This window comes from Peromyscus eremicus, chromosome 9 (assembly GCF_949786415.1).
Source record: "Peromyscus eremicus chromosome 9, PerEre_H2_v1, whole genome shotgun sequence".
In the NCBI taxonomy this organism is placed as follows: domain Eukaryota; kingdom Metazoa; phylum Chordata; class Mammalia; order Rodentia; family Cricetidae; genus Peromyscus; species Peromyscus eremicus.
Window position 1 is genome coordinate 70,504,346 of NC_081425.1, and position 15,904 is coordinate 70,520,249.

Sequence of the window (15,904 nt, forward strand, 5' to 3'; positions counted from 1 at the left end):
TCGGGAGAGGTTAGGGATTCATCTCTGTGCTTGTAAATAAATAATGTCATGACTCTAACCTTTCCCACTTAACAACTTTTGTGTATGAAAAAATAAAGGGAATTTGTAGATTCACAAAAGGGAAACAAAGGTAGCAAAGTTGAAAGTAGGGCCTTTTTATTTTTAGTTGGATGGTTGAAAGTAAACCAGAAGTTTGGTTTAACACTTACAACAGAGGGGGCACATACAAAAACCAAAACCTGGGCCCAAAGGACACCTAAAGAAGAGATAAGAAATACATTGGCCTTTACTAGAAAGCAATTAAGTTTACTGGGGGAGAGGCAGCTACTTCCCAGGCGTGAAGTTACTTCAGCAGGGGTGTCACAGTGCTAGGTAAAGGGTGATGGGACAGTGGTCACTGCCAAGAGCCTTGGAGCGGATCTTGCTGTCACACAATGCAGGTAGAAGAGAGTGTGACAACAGAAAGTAGTCAAGGCGCCAACCAACATTCTTAGACCGAGCATTCATCATGTAAGTCCAGAAAGTGTAAGCATAGGCGGTGTTGGGGTAGAGATGCCGGAAGCTGTCAGCCAGTGGTACATCCTGGAGCAACTCCCCAAAGCCCTGGCGCTCCTGGGGAGTAAAGCCAGCATTCTTTTTGTTTCCTTTGGGGTTACGAAGGTCAATTTCTTCATGAGCCACATTGAGATCCCCACACAGCACAAGTGGCTTTCGGGAAGCCAAGTCCTTCAGAAACTTACGAAAGGCTTCATCCCAGCGCTGTCGGTACTCCAGTCTTACCAGACCTCTGCCTGCATTGGGAACGTAGGCTGTTACCAGGACAAAGGAGTCAAATTCAGCCACAATCACCCGGCCTTCTTGATCATGCTCTTCCTCGCCTAAAGAAATGAAAATCAGCAATAAGATTAAAAAAAAAAAACAAAAAAAAACTTAAGAAGCAGCAGAGTTAGCAACTGGCTGAAGAACATTCAGACATAAAACTCAATAGGGTCTCACCAATGCCATAAGAGACTTTGAGTGGGCACTGGCGGGAAAGTAAACCCACACCACTATATCCTTCTTTGTCTGATGGAGCTGACCAGTACTGATGGGTGAGTCCAGGAAGGTCTTGAAGTTCAGCCGGGAGTTTGTTCTCTGAGCATTTGGTTTCTTGGAGGCACAAGATATCTGGTGCTTCTTCCTTTACCCACTGAATGAAAACGTGAAAAGTTAAAATCTTTTTATGTGCTATATATAGTATGCACATAACAAGTCCCTCCCTGTACGTAGGAATTCAAGCCGCAGAATATAATCAATCATGTAACTGACAAAAGTGCCTGTGAGCCGCCTGACTTGGGTGCTGGAAACCTGATTGGAATCTCTGAAAGCAAAGTGCTCCTAACTGCTGAGCCTTCTCACCAGCCCCCTCCTCCACTTACACCTTCACTAGTTATGGGGATCAAGGACAAGCTAGAGGCCGGAGTTTTTTTACCCCGACATTCTAGGGACTAGTTAAAAAGGGTATGAAACAAGGTGATTGGGATTGAAGGAGGCAGTCGTCCCGCCCCCCCTCCCCACACACACCAGGCAAGAGAAAAGTAACACCCTCTGGACTCAAAGGAAACAAGATGATTCATTCTTAAGACTAGTCTATCAAGGAAAGTCTACTTCCCTCTTGAATTGTACTCACATCTAAACCTTTCTTCTTAATCCAGGCTCGAAGCCCATCCACATTCCAGGAGCATATCTTGAGTGTGGCAGATTTGCCACTGGGTGAGGTTTTCTGATCTGGAGGGTCCTCATACAGAACAGGGCCCTCCCCTGCGGCCTCTTTCTCGTTTTTCTTTGCTGCCCCTTTACTCTTCTTGGTCTCTGGCTCTGTAAAACGAGTCAAGCATTAAGAGCTGGCGGTTTCCAACCTCAGCCCAGTGTTGACTACAGTCCCGTGAGACGCACTGGTTACCCTAACTTCTCGGACTCCTGCAATGTAACGTGGTCCAAATTTACCGCAGTTCATGGTGGTCTTCTAATAGAGTCCTATAAACTTGGGGGGGGGGTACGGCCCATGCTCATTTCACCTCCTTACCCGACTTGGGTTCTTCCCCGTCTTCTGCCGCCGCTCTCTTCCCACGCTTTGGCATCCCTGTGACGAAAGCCCTCAGGCGCCTGGAGCACCGAAGAAGCAGTGTTTACTGCCTTGCCTACAGATAAGAAACGGGGAAATCAAACACAGGAGGAAGCGAGCCTCCCCTCAGGCGTTCGCACACCGAGGGGCCTCGGTTCACCCAGTCTCCCCGCCGTGGGCATCGCAGCCCCTCGCCCCCGTTAGGCCCCTCAGCGTGCAAGGTCGCCGAGCCCGCTAGAACAAGCTACCTGACCTCCTCACGAAGCCAGGGAGCCCCTCACAGCACAAAGAATGGAGCCTGCCTGCTCCCACGTGGGAGATTGGTGTGGTCACGTGACGCGAGATCGCCCTCCCCCCCCCACGTGGATCGGGAGTGCGGTGATTGGTCCGCCTGGCGCCTCGTGACGTCACTTCTGGCGCCTGAAGGTCCCTTCGCTTGGTTCTGGGCTGTTCGTGGTGGTGCCGGTTCCGATTAGTCCTGCCACCCGGGAACCCGAGTCGGGGCGCACCATGCCCGCGGTGCTGGGGTTCGAAGGCAGCGCCAACAAGATCGGCGTGGGCGTGGTGCGCGACGGCACGGTGCTGGCGAACCCGCGGCGCACCTACGTCACGGCCCCGGGCACCGGTGAGTGGCTGCGGCCGGGGTCGCGGGCGCCTTGTCCCATTCACAGGGTTGTGTTCAGTCGGGGGTTCTTCCCCGATATTCTGTCCCGCTGCCTGCTTCGGCTTCCCGGGTGTTGGTATCTGCGCCCAGACACCCTTTTACAAAAACTTGATCGCGTTTGGCTGCTAACTCTTTGACGGCCAGAAATGTCACAGGCACATGGACATAAGTGGCTTCGTTCAGGGTTTTGTTTTTTGTTTTTTTAATTTTTTGAGACAGGGTCTCACTATGTAACCCCGACTGTCCTGGAACTTGCTGTGCAGGCCAGGCCGGTCTCGAACTCAGTCTGCTTATGCCTCCTGAGTGCTTGGAATAAAGGTGTGAGCCGCTCCGCCCGGTTGTCTTCAGATTTTATTGAGCACCTTTTATGTGCTAAGCATTCGAAAATAAGTGTTCCGAGGCTGCTCTGTAGTCGCACATAGAGATTGCTTTACACTACCGCATGATACGTGTAATAGTTTAGAATGGGAAAGGACAGCAGGGCGGATATCAGAAGTTACTGTATTTTCAATCTGTTGTAGGTGTGGAGTGGAAATGAGTATCAGTGGGTTTTGAGAACTATGTGAAAGCACCAGACACTGCACAATTCTCAGTTAAGATTGTTTACAAATTGTATCTTGCCTACCCTCCCTCAAAGCATCTGCACACACATATAAGCTGCATGTACCTGTAAAGGCTCCCCAAACAAGTGTGGTGTTTCAGGTTACACAGTAGAAGAGTATGTGTGCTTAGGACTCCCTCTTTTAGGCACTGGGACTAGGTTACTTTAGTTAAACGGGAAGCTCCTGACACTTGTAGTGCTGTAGTTATTATGTGTTAAGTCCAACAACATGACCTTGTGCACTGTAGGGTTCTGTGGACTCACAGAGAAAGTCACTGAAGAGTAGGAGGTATGTGTACGTTGAATTGACTCTGAAGGTTGTATGTGAACATGGGCATCTCTGAAACCTAAGTAGTCTGTATAGAGGTTGGAAAGAAAGCTGAATTGTGGTGCAATATGTAATCACAACACTAGAGAGGCTGAGACAAGAGGATTTGAGTTTAAGGCCATCCTGGCTTATGTGTGACCTTGTCTCAAAATTAGGGCCTTGAAACGAGGATTTCTTAAAACCTAGGCGAGTAAATGGATTTTTTTTTTTTTTTGCTACATCTTTAAAACATTATTTTGTTGGTTTTTATTTCTAATAGGTTGGTGCAAAAGTAACTGCAGTTTTTGCATTGTTGAAATTTGTAGTTTGAGACTGGAATAAACGGGTAGTCATTCATTATCATTCTCTCCCTCTCCCTCTTCCCCTCTTGCCTGCCTTTGCCTCCCATGTGCTGGCACTGCAGGCTTGTGCTATTATGCTTAGCCAGGAAAATTCCTCAAGGTCTCATTTTAGTGTGCATTTATCACATCTTGGCTTGGTTTGGGGTGAGTTTTTTGTTTTGGGGTTTGTTTTTTTTTTTTTTTTTTGATAATAACATTACTTGCTGTATATTTATATTTATACTATGGCAATGATGTTAGACAAAAAGTAAAACTAAAGCTCAAACCTGTAATCCCAGTACTCAGGAGACAGAAGCAAGCAGAGATCTGAGTTTGGGGCCAGCCTGGTCTATAGAGCAAGTCCCGGGCCATCCAGGGCTACATTGTAAGACCCTGTCTCAAAATAAATACATAATAGAAATAGAATTAAACAATTACTTTGAGTTCAGAATGGGCAGGGGGCAGTGGAGACCGCTTGAAACATAAACAATACGTAACATGTTGGCCCCTGGAACTGCTAACGGACAGGACCTTGGTTGCTTGAGAGCCCTGAAGTGGCTGGCTATTGGAAGCTGACTGTGACCTTGTTATTGTGAGCAGCTGTGGAAGCCAGTCTTACAGCTGCAGAAAAACTTGCCAGAGACCTCGGTGTGGACCAGTCAGTGATCATTGGATATTTGAAGTGAGTTGGAAAGTTTAAAAAAAAAAAGCTCAGTAATTTGCTGCCTCATAAACAGACAAAGCTGAAATAGCCATTATCTTCAGCTCTCAGCCGTGAACCATATCTCAGTCAGATTATGACAATGACAGAAGGTGGATTGTGTAGGAAAACTGGCCACAACCGGCTTAACGGCGCCAAAGCACTTCCCAAAGCCAGACTTTCACCAAAAAAGGTCCCAGACACTGGTGGTCTGCTGGGGCTCTGGTCCACTATAGCTTTCTAAATCCCCGTGAAACCATTGCATCTGAGAAGAGTTCTCAGCAAGTCATTGGCATGCACCAAAACTGCAGTCTGCGTCGGCAAACAGAGCAGGCCCCATTCAGAACAGTGTCTGACTGCATGTGGTATAACCAGTGCTTCAGAAGCCGAATGACGTCAGCTGTGGAAGCTTTACCTCATCCACGACACTTGCCTGACGTCCCATCAACTGATTACCATCTCTTCAGCATCTTGACAACTTTTTGAAAACATTTCCACACCGAGGAGGGTGCAGAAAGTGCTTTCTGAGAATTGGTTGAAACATAGGTTTGCTTTGGGAATAAACAAACTCAGTTTTTTTTGTCTTGGTTTTTATTTGTTTATTTTGTTGTTGTTTGTTCGTTTGTTTGTTTTTGAGGCAAGGTCTTTGTACAAAGCTCTGGTTGTCCTGGAACTCACTCTGTAGACCAGGCTGGCCTCAGAATCATAGAGATCCACCTGCTTCTGCCTCCTGAGTGCTGGGGTTACAGGCGTGGGCCACCTCGCCCAACTTAACAACTGGTTTCTTGGCAAAATGTGTTGGTTAAAATGGTTCCCATTTTCGATTAATAAAAATGTGTTTGAACCTAGTTATAACGATTTACAATTTATAGCCCCATATCACAGTTCCCTTTGCACCAACCTAATACCTACCTTCTTAGGGGGTTCTTGATCTGTATACCTTTCCTTAGGATTCCTTCCAGGTGATACGGCCAGGCACCATCGAGCTGTTATCCTAGACCTGCTGCAAGAGGCACTAACAGAAGCTGGACTAACCTCCCAGGACATTGATTGCATTGCTTACACCAAAGGTAAGTCTGGGAGAGTGGTCAGCGAGGGAGGAATCTGGGTGGAGCCGCAGTCACTAGCTGTACACATTCTCAAATCTACTTTCTTCACCTGTTTCTCCTAATTTCTAGGATTCTAATGCCCATTTGTACCCTGTTAGGTCCTGGTATGGGAGCCCCACTGGCTTCGGTAGCTGTCGTTGCCCGTACTGTGGCCCAGTTGTGGAATAAGCCTTTGCTGGGTGTGAACCACTGCATAGGCCATATTGAAATGGGCCGTCTCATCACTGGAGCCGTTAGCCCAACTGTTTTGTATGTCAGCGGAGGAAATACTCAGGTACTTAAGAGTAATCTTCGTGTTCCATCATAATTCTGAGGTATTCTACCTGAGTTGTTGGAGGAGCTGCAGAGACAAACCAGGCTCTTTTGGACCTAAGATAATACAGGAAACAGAACAGACGTGTAAAGTTGCAAGTTTTAGAAGAGAATTAAAATGTTAGAACTTTATACATGCAACTAGAATTTCCAGTTTAAAAAGGAAGGAATGTGGATTTAGCCCTTCAAAATATATATATATATATATATATATATATATATATATATACACACACACACACACACACACACACACACACACACACATATATATGTATATTATACATATATATATATTATATATATGATCCCTGGAACCTACATAAAAAAGGTGGACTCCTGAAGGTTGTCCCCGATATGCGCGCGCATGTGCGCGCGCGCGCACACACACACACACACACACACACACACGCGCGCACACACACACACTCGTATATCCACATCTCACACATATCATACACACACAAAATAAATAAACCCAAATATGATCAAGATATTACACACATGTATAGAGTTGCCAAATTAAAAAAAAATTGCTGCCTCATAAACAGACAAAGCTGAAATGGCCATTATCTTCAGCTCTCAGCCGTGAACCATATCTCAGTCAGATTATGACAATGACAGGATATAAACACACATATATATATTATACACACACATATATTTATTTATTTATTACGTATGTGGGTGTTTTGCCTGCATATATTTAGGAGCCTAAGGAAGACGGAAGAAAGCATTAGATCTGAGGAACTGGAGTCCTACACAGTTGTGAGCTACCATGTGAGTGCTGGGAATTGAACCCAGGTCCTTTGGCTGGGATCACAAGCCTGCCATTTTTGTTGTTTTATGCCGTCTGTGACAGGGTCTCACTGTGGTAGACAGGTTTTCCCTGTATTATTTTGATCTTCTCAACTCCTCCCAAGGGCTGCAATTACAGGTTTGTGCCACCACATCTGGTGCACTCTTTCTCTATTTTCTCATGGAATGTCGGTGTGGATCGCCACAACAAACTCTGTTTTGGCTTTGGCTTTGGTTTGTATTCTTATTTTTTAGGGTTTGTTTTTGGTGTGTCTGTCTGTCTCTGTCTGTCTGTGTCTGTGTGTGGTTTCTGTTTGTTAGGCTACATAATGCAGGATGTTTGATGAGTTTGTGTAATCTTTGCACAGGGCTCTGCTAATCTCTGCATCATTACAATTTTAGTATGTGTGCTGCAAAGTAAACACTGGTTTGTTGCTTCTTTGAAAAAAAATTTTTTTTTAATTTGGCAACTCTATACATGTGTGTAATATCTTGATCATATTTGGGTTTATTTATTTTGTGTGTGTATGATATGTGTGAGATGTGGATATACGAGTGTGTGTGTGTGTGTGTGTGTGTGTGCGCGTGTGTGTGTGTGCGTGCGTGCGCGCACATGCGCGCGCTTATCGGGGACAACCTTCAGGAGTCCACCTTTTTTATGTAGGTTCCAGGGATCAAGCTCAGGTCTCTAGGCTCACATGACAAGTGTTTTTGCCTTCTGAGCCATTTTACCAGCTCCTGGTTTGGTTTTCTTGAGATGGGGTCTTGCTGTATGTCTAGGCTGGCCTTAAATTCCACTGTGTAGCCAGACATGGCTGCCTGTCTTAGCCTCACCAGCAGTAGAATTACAGGTCTAAGCCATTTGTAGATAACTTCCTTCCCTTCTTACTGGAATGTGTATTGTTGGCACTGTGCTACTTTCTTCCACATAGCTAAACACTCCTCTCTATAGACTTGAAGTTTCCTGGGCATTCTCACCCTTCTTAGGTGATTTCCTACTCAGAACATCGTTACCGCATCTTTGGGGAAACTATTGACATTGCTGTGGGGAATTGTCTGGACCGTTTTGCTCGAGTGCTGAAGGTAGGCCATTGAGACTGTGGAGTGCGTAAGATGTGGATCTGGGGAGCCAAAGAAATAAAATGCAGGAAATAGTAAATAGATCTTGGGCTTCTTGAATATCTAATTTTATTCTCTGCAACTTTCTTTAACATAGGTAGACATAATTTAACATAGGTAACATAATTAAGCATTTATGTCTGTATGTTATCTACTACTTGGTACAAACATGTTTGTTCCTCTCTATGTATACAGTTTATAAAAATATATACTGATTGCTTTTCTTCACCTCGATTTGGGGAGGACCCAGAGTGATGGGTATATTCATGTGTGTAGAAGAATGCATTTTACATGATGCATTCACGCTTCTCTGCCGCTCTCTCCTCCTGCTGGTAGATTTCCAATGACCCGAGTCCGGGCTACAACATTGAGCAGATGGCAAAGCGGTAAGAGGACATAACGCTGAAGAGCACTGTCCACTCGTGCTTTAGAGCTTTCTTTTCATATGTAGTGATGGGGTGTGGGAGGGGGTTTGGAGGGTGAGCAACCAGTTGACCCTACGTTTAGTGCCTTTATTCATTTCTGCATAGAGGCAAGAAGCTAGTTGAGCTGCCATACACTGTGAAGGGGATGGATGTCTCATTCTCAGGGATTCTGTCCTTCATCGAGGTGAGTGTGTGAGGTAAGGAGACAGGAGCACATCCCTGCTTTTAAAGTGATGTCTCTACTTTGCTCACTGTTTATATCCTGCATAAGTATTCATTCATAATAGGTGCCATGTAGATTCGTTTAGCAGGTACTGTATCCTTCTTTGTGCCAGGCACTATTCCAATAATAGAGATGCAATGCAGGGCAAAACAATCCCTCCCTACATGGGAAAAAGACTTGAAAACAGCCGGGCGGTGGTGGTGCACGCCTTTCCCAGTACTCAGGAGGCAGAGGCAGGCGGATCTCTGTGAGTTCGAGGCCAGCCTGGTCTACAGAGTGAGTTCCAGGACAGGCTCCAAAGCTACACAGAGAAACCCTGTCTTGAAAAAACAAAAACAACACAAAACAAGACTTGAAAACAAATAAACCAAAAGGGAAGGAGAAGACGATGTGGGGTGCAGCCCTCCTGTGATCTCAGTTGTGATGAAGTCAGCAATCCTTCCAAGTGCAGAATTTTTGTTTTCATGGCAGCCTCACACCAGTACTCATCTTTTGGGTTGTTTCCCCCTTTAATTGCAGGATGCAGCACAGAGAATGCTGGCCACGGGGGAGTGTACTCCCGAGGACCTGTGTTTCTCCTTACAGGTAAAAGAGTGAAAAACTGGGATGCAAAGCCTGTTCTGGAGCAGAGCTGAACGAAGGTGGGTGGGATGCTGCTCTGATGTCTCCCCCTGTCTGTCTCCCACAGGAGACTGTGTTTGCAATGCTAGTGGAGATCACAGAGCGAGCCATGGCACACTGCGGCTCCAAGGAGGCCCTCATCGTAGGAGGAGTTGGATGTGTGTATCACCGGGCAGTGTGCCTTCCTCCTAGCCCTGATACTCTCAGTTACCAGAGATTGGAGGGGTGTCTGTTTCATCTCCTTCCCAGTCCTCTGCCCCAGTCTCCTGCAGGAAACTGCCCTGGGAGCACAGTTGGTTTGCTGGCGAGATGGCCAACTCCCAAGTTCACTGTGGTTCCCGTCCCTTCACAGGTAACACGAGGCTGCAGGAGATGATGGCGGCAATGTGCCAGGAGCGGGGGGCCCAGCTCTTTGCAACAGATGAGAGGTGAGGTCCTTTTCTTCATCTTGAGTTCTTCTCTTCCCATTATGATGGTTTTTCTGTGTTTAGGCCACAAGATGCCTTCTCTCTTCCTCCCCAGATTCTGCATTGACAATGGAGCCATGATAGCCCAAGCAGGTTGGGAGATGTTTCAGGCTGGACACAGGACCCCTCTCACAGAGTCTGGAATTACGCAGAGGTGAGTGTCATCCTCCTCTGAGAGAGAGTAGGTACGGGAGAGAGGCAGAAATCGACAGGTAAGCAAGTCGAAGAGCGTGAGGGTCGAGAAGAACAGAGAATGCTGTGGGTGATGGGTGTGGTGGCGTGCACCTGTAATGCCAGCCAGGCAGGAGGGAGGATTTTGATTTTGAGATAAGCCTGGGCTGCAGATCCTGTCTCAGAAAACAGAGTGCTAAGGGGTGGTTACAGGGTCTCCTGTTTTCTGCAGGTACCGGACAGATGAAGTAGAGGTGACGTGGAGGGACTGACATCGTCAACAGGAACACAACAGCTTTCTAAGTGCTGACTTGGGAGTGAGTCTGAGTGATGCTACGGACTACCCTCTTCTTTGGAAAGTGTATGGACCCCATACAAGGCGTAGGGTCCCTGTGGGACCCCAGGATGACTCCACAATAAAAAAATTATTTTTGTACATTGATAATTGGACTGTTTTTCAGGACCAGTACAGAATTGGCGCTGAGAAAATTCTTACTGGTGAGGTCAGTGAACAAGCAGGTGAGCGTCAGAGTAGCACTCGGTTGATGGTGCAGATAGTTTTGATGGCTGCTGCTTGGGGGAAGCTGTGGGTGCTCTCCTACCATCCCATTAACAACGGTGTCCTAACTAATAGTATTCTAGTGTCACTCCCTGCGATGACTGCTCTACACCTAATGAAGTGTGTTCACATTCACTGAAGTAGATATTCAGGACGCCCCTTAAAAAGGCCTGGAAGTAGATCTGATTCATAACTAAAACTCCTGTTCTTCATAAACTTTATTGATGTACTCCTACAAACACTTCACTGGCCAATTTGGGGGGCACCCCAGATATACAATGCCTCTGCACCAATACAGGCATCAGAACTACAGATATCATGCCCTTTATCTTGTATATAGTGCCACACGAGGTCCTGAACTACCAAGCTCCTCTTTTACCCACTAGCACCCATGGGTCTTTCTGTTGCACGAATCCTAAATGGTCTTACAATAAAAACCTGGAGCCAGATATCAGGGTAAATGCTGAAGGTTCAGAGGAAACAAGCCATGGCCACCTCTCACCTCACCAACTCCTCAGCCAAAAGGGGAAGATCCTGTTGTCGCCACAAATCCTCAGACTGAACGCCCCCTGAGTCTTCAGCTGAAAGGGCACAGAACTGTCTCCTGCTTTATATTTCTTTCTCTGCCCAGCCGTATCACTTGCTGTATCATCCTTTCTAGTGCTGGGACCACTGTGTGGCATGAATCTTAGAAGGTCTTATTAATAAAATCAAACCTGAGGTCAGTTATTGGGGTGAATGCTGGAAGATCAGAGAAGCAGATCTTCTCACACGGCTTCCTCACCTCGCCAGTTCCTCAGCTGATCCTGTTTCCTTAGACTGGATGCCTCTCAGCTGAACTGTGCTCAAAAGCCTAAAAGCTTAACCAGCCAAATGCTTCTAGTTCCTGGTTTTCATGCCTTATATACCTTTCTGCTTTCTGCCATCACTCCCTGGGATTAAAGGCATGAGTCACCATGCCTGGCTGTTTCCAGTGTGGCCTTAAACTCACAGAGATCCAGATGGATCTCTGCCTCTGGAATGCTAGGATTAAAGGCGTGTGTGCCACCATTTTCTGGCCTCTATATCTAGTGGCTGTTTTGTTCTCTGACCCCAGATAAGTTTATTAGGGTGCACTATTTTGGGGAACACAATACCACCACACCACTCCCTGGCTTTGTTTCTCTTTTAGACTGGATTCATCTCATGTAATCCAGGGTGGCTTGTAGTAGGAAGGTTTCTCCAGTCCCACCCGGCTCTGTGGTCCCTCAGCACTTATAAAATAATCATTTATGCCAGGCGGTGGTGGCATATACCTTTAATCCCAGCACTTGGGAGACAGAGCCAGGCAGATCTCTATGAGTTCGAGGCCACCCTGGTCTACAGAGCGAGATCCAGGACAGGCACCAAAACTACACAGAGAAACCCTGTCTCAAAAATAAATAAGTAAATAAATAATCATTCAGAGGCTTATATTAATTATGAACTGTATGGCCGTTAGTGTTATTACTGACTAGCTCTTACACTTAAATTAACCCATAATTCTTTATGTTTTTAGCCTCATGGCTTGGTACCTTTTCTCAGTTCTGCCTTACTGTCTTGCTTCCTCTATGTCTGGCTGGCAACTCCTGACTTAGCCCTTCCTCTTCCCAGAATTCTCCTTGTCTGCTTATCCCACCTATACTTCCTGCCTGGCTACTGGCCAGTCAGCATTTTATTTATCAACCAATCAGAGCAACACATTCACAGCATACCGAACGATATTCCACAGCAGTGGCTTTTTTTTTTTTTTTTTTTTTTGAGACAGTGTATTTCTGTGTCGCTTTGGAGCCTTTCCTGAAACTCACTCTGTAGCCCAAGCTGGCCTTGAACTCACAGAGATCCGCCTGCCTCTGCCTCCCGAGTGCTGGGAGTAAAGGTATGCATCACCATGACCCACCTCTTGCAGCACACTGTTCCATATCTGTGGCGATATATTTGTAATAGAAGAAATAAAGCTTGCCTGAGGATCAGAAGACAGAGCCAGCCACTAGATTAAACAGAGACCAGGCAGTGATGGCACACACCTTTAATCCTAGCACTGGGGAGGCAGAGATCTGTCTGGATCTCTGTGAGTTCAAGGCCACCCTGGGCTACATGAGATTGATCCAGTCTAGGAGAGAAACAGAGCCAGACAATGGTGGCACACACCTTTAACCCCAGTATTTGGGAAGCGCACACACGCCATTAATCCCACTAGGAAGGTTGAGATAGGAAGTGAAATGACTAGGCAGAGAAAGACATAAGGTGTGAGGAGACAGGAACTAGAGAACCTTTCAGCTGAGGACTCAGGAGCATTCAGTCTGAGGATTTGTAGAGACAGGATCTTCTCTTTTCAGCTGAGGAGTTGACAAGTGAGAAGTGGCTGTGGCTTGTTTCCTCTGATCTTTTTTTTTTTTTTTTTAAAGATTTATTTATTTATTATGTATACAGTGTTCTGCCTGCATGCCAGAAGAGGGCGCCAGATCTCATCCCAGATGGCTGTGAGCCACCATGTGGTTGCTGGGAATTGAACTCATGATCTCTGGAAGAACAGCCAGTGCTCTTAACCACTGAGCCATCTCTCCAGCCCCCTCCTCTGATCTTTTAGTTTTAACTCTGATATCTGGCTCCAGGTTTTCATTTTAAGACCATTTGGGATTTGTGCAACATATACCTCAGTTTAATCCCATTCTTTTTCTATAATCTGGTTATTTCGTTTATTATTATGCTGAATTCATCCCTTTGCCAGGACCTGCAGCCCCTTGATCTTTCTTCTTTCTATATTATAGTTTCCCTTCCTTGGTTAAATTCCAATAATAAACACCTTGTTGCTGATGCTTCATCTCCCTTTGCCATTAAAAACAAAACAGAACAAAACAGGATCTCATCAAGCTCAGGCTGGCCTTGAACAAGTTAGCAGAGGATGACCTGATCTGCCTCTACCTCCCAAGCATGGGCATACAGGTGTACCCCACCACACCCAATTTACACAGTGTTAGGAACTGAACCCAGACGTCTGCCAACTGAGCTGAATCCTACTACATAATCATTCTACTTAAGTCATATACATCACCTACTTTATACCTATATCTGTGCAACTGAAAGGACAAGCAAAATAGCCATGCTGACTACTCTAACCAATTGATCACAATGAAACCAAAGGGAGTCCTTCCTGCCACTCAGCAACATTACCTTCCTGACCCTCTCACTCACTGTCTTTAGTAACTCCTTATTTTTTGATCCTCAAATCCCCAATATCTCTCTCCCTGTTCTCATTATTACCTTAGTTACTTTTCAACTATTTTTTATTGTTGTATATATTTTAACAATTTTGAGTACTTTAATAAGTTAAATAAGTTACTCTATTGCTGTGAAGAGACAGTATATCATAACCAAAAGAAAGCATTTAATTGGTGTTCTCTGTTTCTAAGGGTAATAAAGTCCATGACCATCACGGCAGGGAGCACTAACTAATCTACAAGTTAGAGGCAGAGAGATAGAGAGAGAATAAGTGAAAATAGTGTGGGCGTTCACAACCTCAGAGCCCACCCCCAGTCACACTCCTCCTAATCCTTTCCAAACAGTTCCACCAAGTGGGGACCAAGCATTCAAATATATGAGCCTATGGGGGCCATTCTCATTCAAACCACACCTTGGTTCTTTAAAGTAGAAGCAAAGAGAACACATTTACCAAGTTCCCAGCATCATACTGAATACTTTCTAGCATTTTCACTCACATACTCTGATTTCTGTCCTGTTACCACAAACCAGAGGTTCTCAACCAAGTCTGATTTTGTCCCAGGAAGACAAAATGAAGATGCTACTAAAGAGAAGCCAAGGAGGGGCCGAAGAGATGGCTCAGTGGTTAAGAGCACTGGCAGAGGTCTTGTTCGATTTCCGGCACCAGGTGGCAGCTCACAGTTGTCTGTAACTTCAGTTGCAGGGGATCTGATGCTTTCTGGTCTCAGGCACCAGGGATACATATGCACAGACATGAGGCAAAACACCCAGGACACATGAAATAAATAAATCCAAAAAAGAGAAGCCAAGGATGCTAGAAAATACCCTACAGTGTATAGCAAAGCCCTATAAATGAGGCTCTATGAAAAAATGTCATTGGTATCAAGGTTGAAAAACTGCTCCAAACAACCCGTATTCCTGCTCCTGGATGTGAAGTAGGTCTTGCCGTCTGGCAGAAAAATGTGGTTTGGTTTTAGTTTTGGTTTTTTAAGAATTCTATTGCTGTAGGATATCTTTCTGTACGCTGTGATTATGTGTTGCTCTGATTGGTTGATAAATAAAGCTGCATTGGCCTCTGTCAGGGCAGAATAAGGTTAGGCGGTACATTCAAACTAAAGACAAAATGAAGAAGGGTGAGATGGGGGAGACACCAACCCGCCGCCAAAGGAGCAACAAGATGCCAGCAGACTGGTAACACCACGGCCACGTGGCAACATATTAGGAATGGGTTAATTTAAGATGAAAGAGCTAACAAGAAGCTGAAGCCATAAGCCATAGTTTGTAAATAATATAAGCCTCTGAGCAATTATTTTATAAGCGGCTGCGGGACTGCGGGTGAGAGAGATTCATCTGGACTGCTGGGCAAGGCAGGACCAGAGAAACTTCTCACTGCACTCTATGGAGTACCCATATACAGTTGCTTGACTTGGGCGGTTCTGAGCTATGTCCTAATTGCTTAACAGCCATCCAGCTGGTGTCACTGAGTGTGAGTGAATTGACAGGACAAGAGTACTTCACAGTGCAATTTAAAAGAGTGGTCTCCAGTTTCTTTCTGAATCCTCTATTAAAATCTGTTCTGTGGCTGAGGATGGCGCCTGGGGTGTAAAATGCTTGCTTAGCACAAAGCCCTCCAGTAGTGATGCACACCTGGAACCCCAGTACTCTGCAGGTAGAGGCAGGAAGATGAGTATTTAAAGGTCATCTAGGCATATAATGAGTTCAAGGCTAGCCTGGGCTACATGAGACTCTATTTAAAAAAGAAAAGAAAGAAAAAACACTCAGGAGACAGAGGCAGGTGGATCTGTGGGTTCAAGGCCAGTCAGGTCTACAGAGCGAGTTTCAGGATAGCCAGGACTACACAGAGAAACCTTGTCTCCAAAAACAAAACAAAACAAAAAATAAAATTATTCCAACAGATTTGTTCTTCCCAGGGTCATTAATGACTTGGTCACAGATAAGGGTAGATTCTGGTTCATGTCTGAGTCTGTCTGAAGCATTTGACACTTGCTCTTTGAAATGGTTTTAGACTGTGTGGTCTGCTCTCTAGCTGATCGTTCTTTGTCTCCTTTGCTGTTTCTCATTTCAGAGTCTTAGCTCGGAGTGAGCTGTCTTCTCCCTTCAGTCTCTCGAGTGCTGGCGTGTG

At 45.6% G+C, this 15,904-nt stretch overlaps 2 protein-coding genes across 2 annotated transcripts; one reads left to right on the plus strand and one right to left on the minus strand.

Moving 5' to 3' along the window:
- Positions 1-139: 139 nt before the first annotated feature.
- Apex1 (apurinic/apyrimidinic endodeoxyribonuclease 1) lies at positions 140-2,510 on the minus strand. Its single transcript, XM_059273708.1, has 5 exons — positions 2,386-2,510; positions 2,066-2,180; positions 1,670-1,857; positions 997-1,189; positions 140-878 (listed from the first exon to the last, which is right to left on the minus strand). Exons 2-5 carry the CDS (start codon positions 2,118-2,120, stop codon positions 361-363), a joined length of 954 nt encoding a protein of 317 aa, XP_059129691.1. The 5' UTR covers positions 2,121-2,180; positions 2,386-2,510; the 3' UTR covers positions 140-360.
- Positions 2,499-10,407, plus strand: Osgep (O-sialoglycoprotein endopeptidase). The gene is made up of 11 exons (XM_059273707.1): positions 2,499-2,729; positions 5,668-5,787; positions 5,925-6,100; positions 7,924-8,019; positions 8,392-8,441; positions 8,586-8,664; positions 9,223-9,288; positions 9,392-9,482; positions 9,677-9,752; positions 9,847-9,945; positions 10,195-10,407. Exons 1-11 carry the CDS (start codon positions 2,615-2,617, stop codon positions 10,232-10,234), a joined length of 1,008 nt encoding a protein of 335 aa, XP_059129690.1. The 5' UTR covers positions 2,499-2,614; the 3' UTR covers positions 10,235-10,407.
- Positions 10,408-15,904: the final 5,497 nt, after the last annotated feature.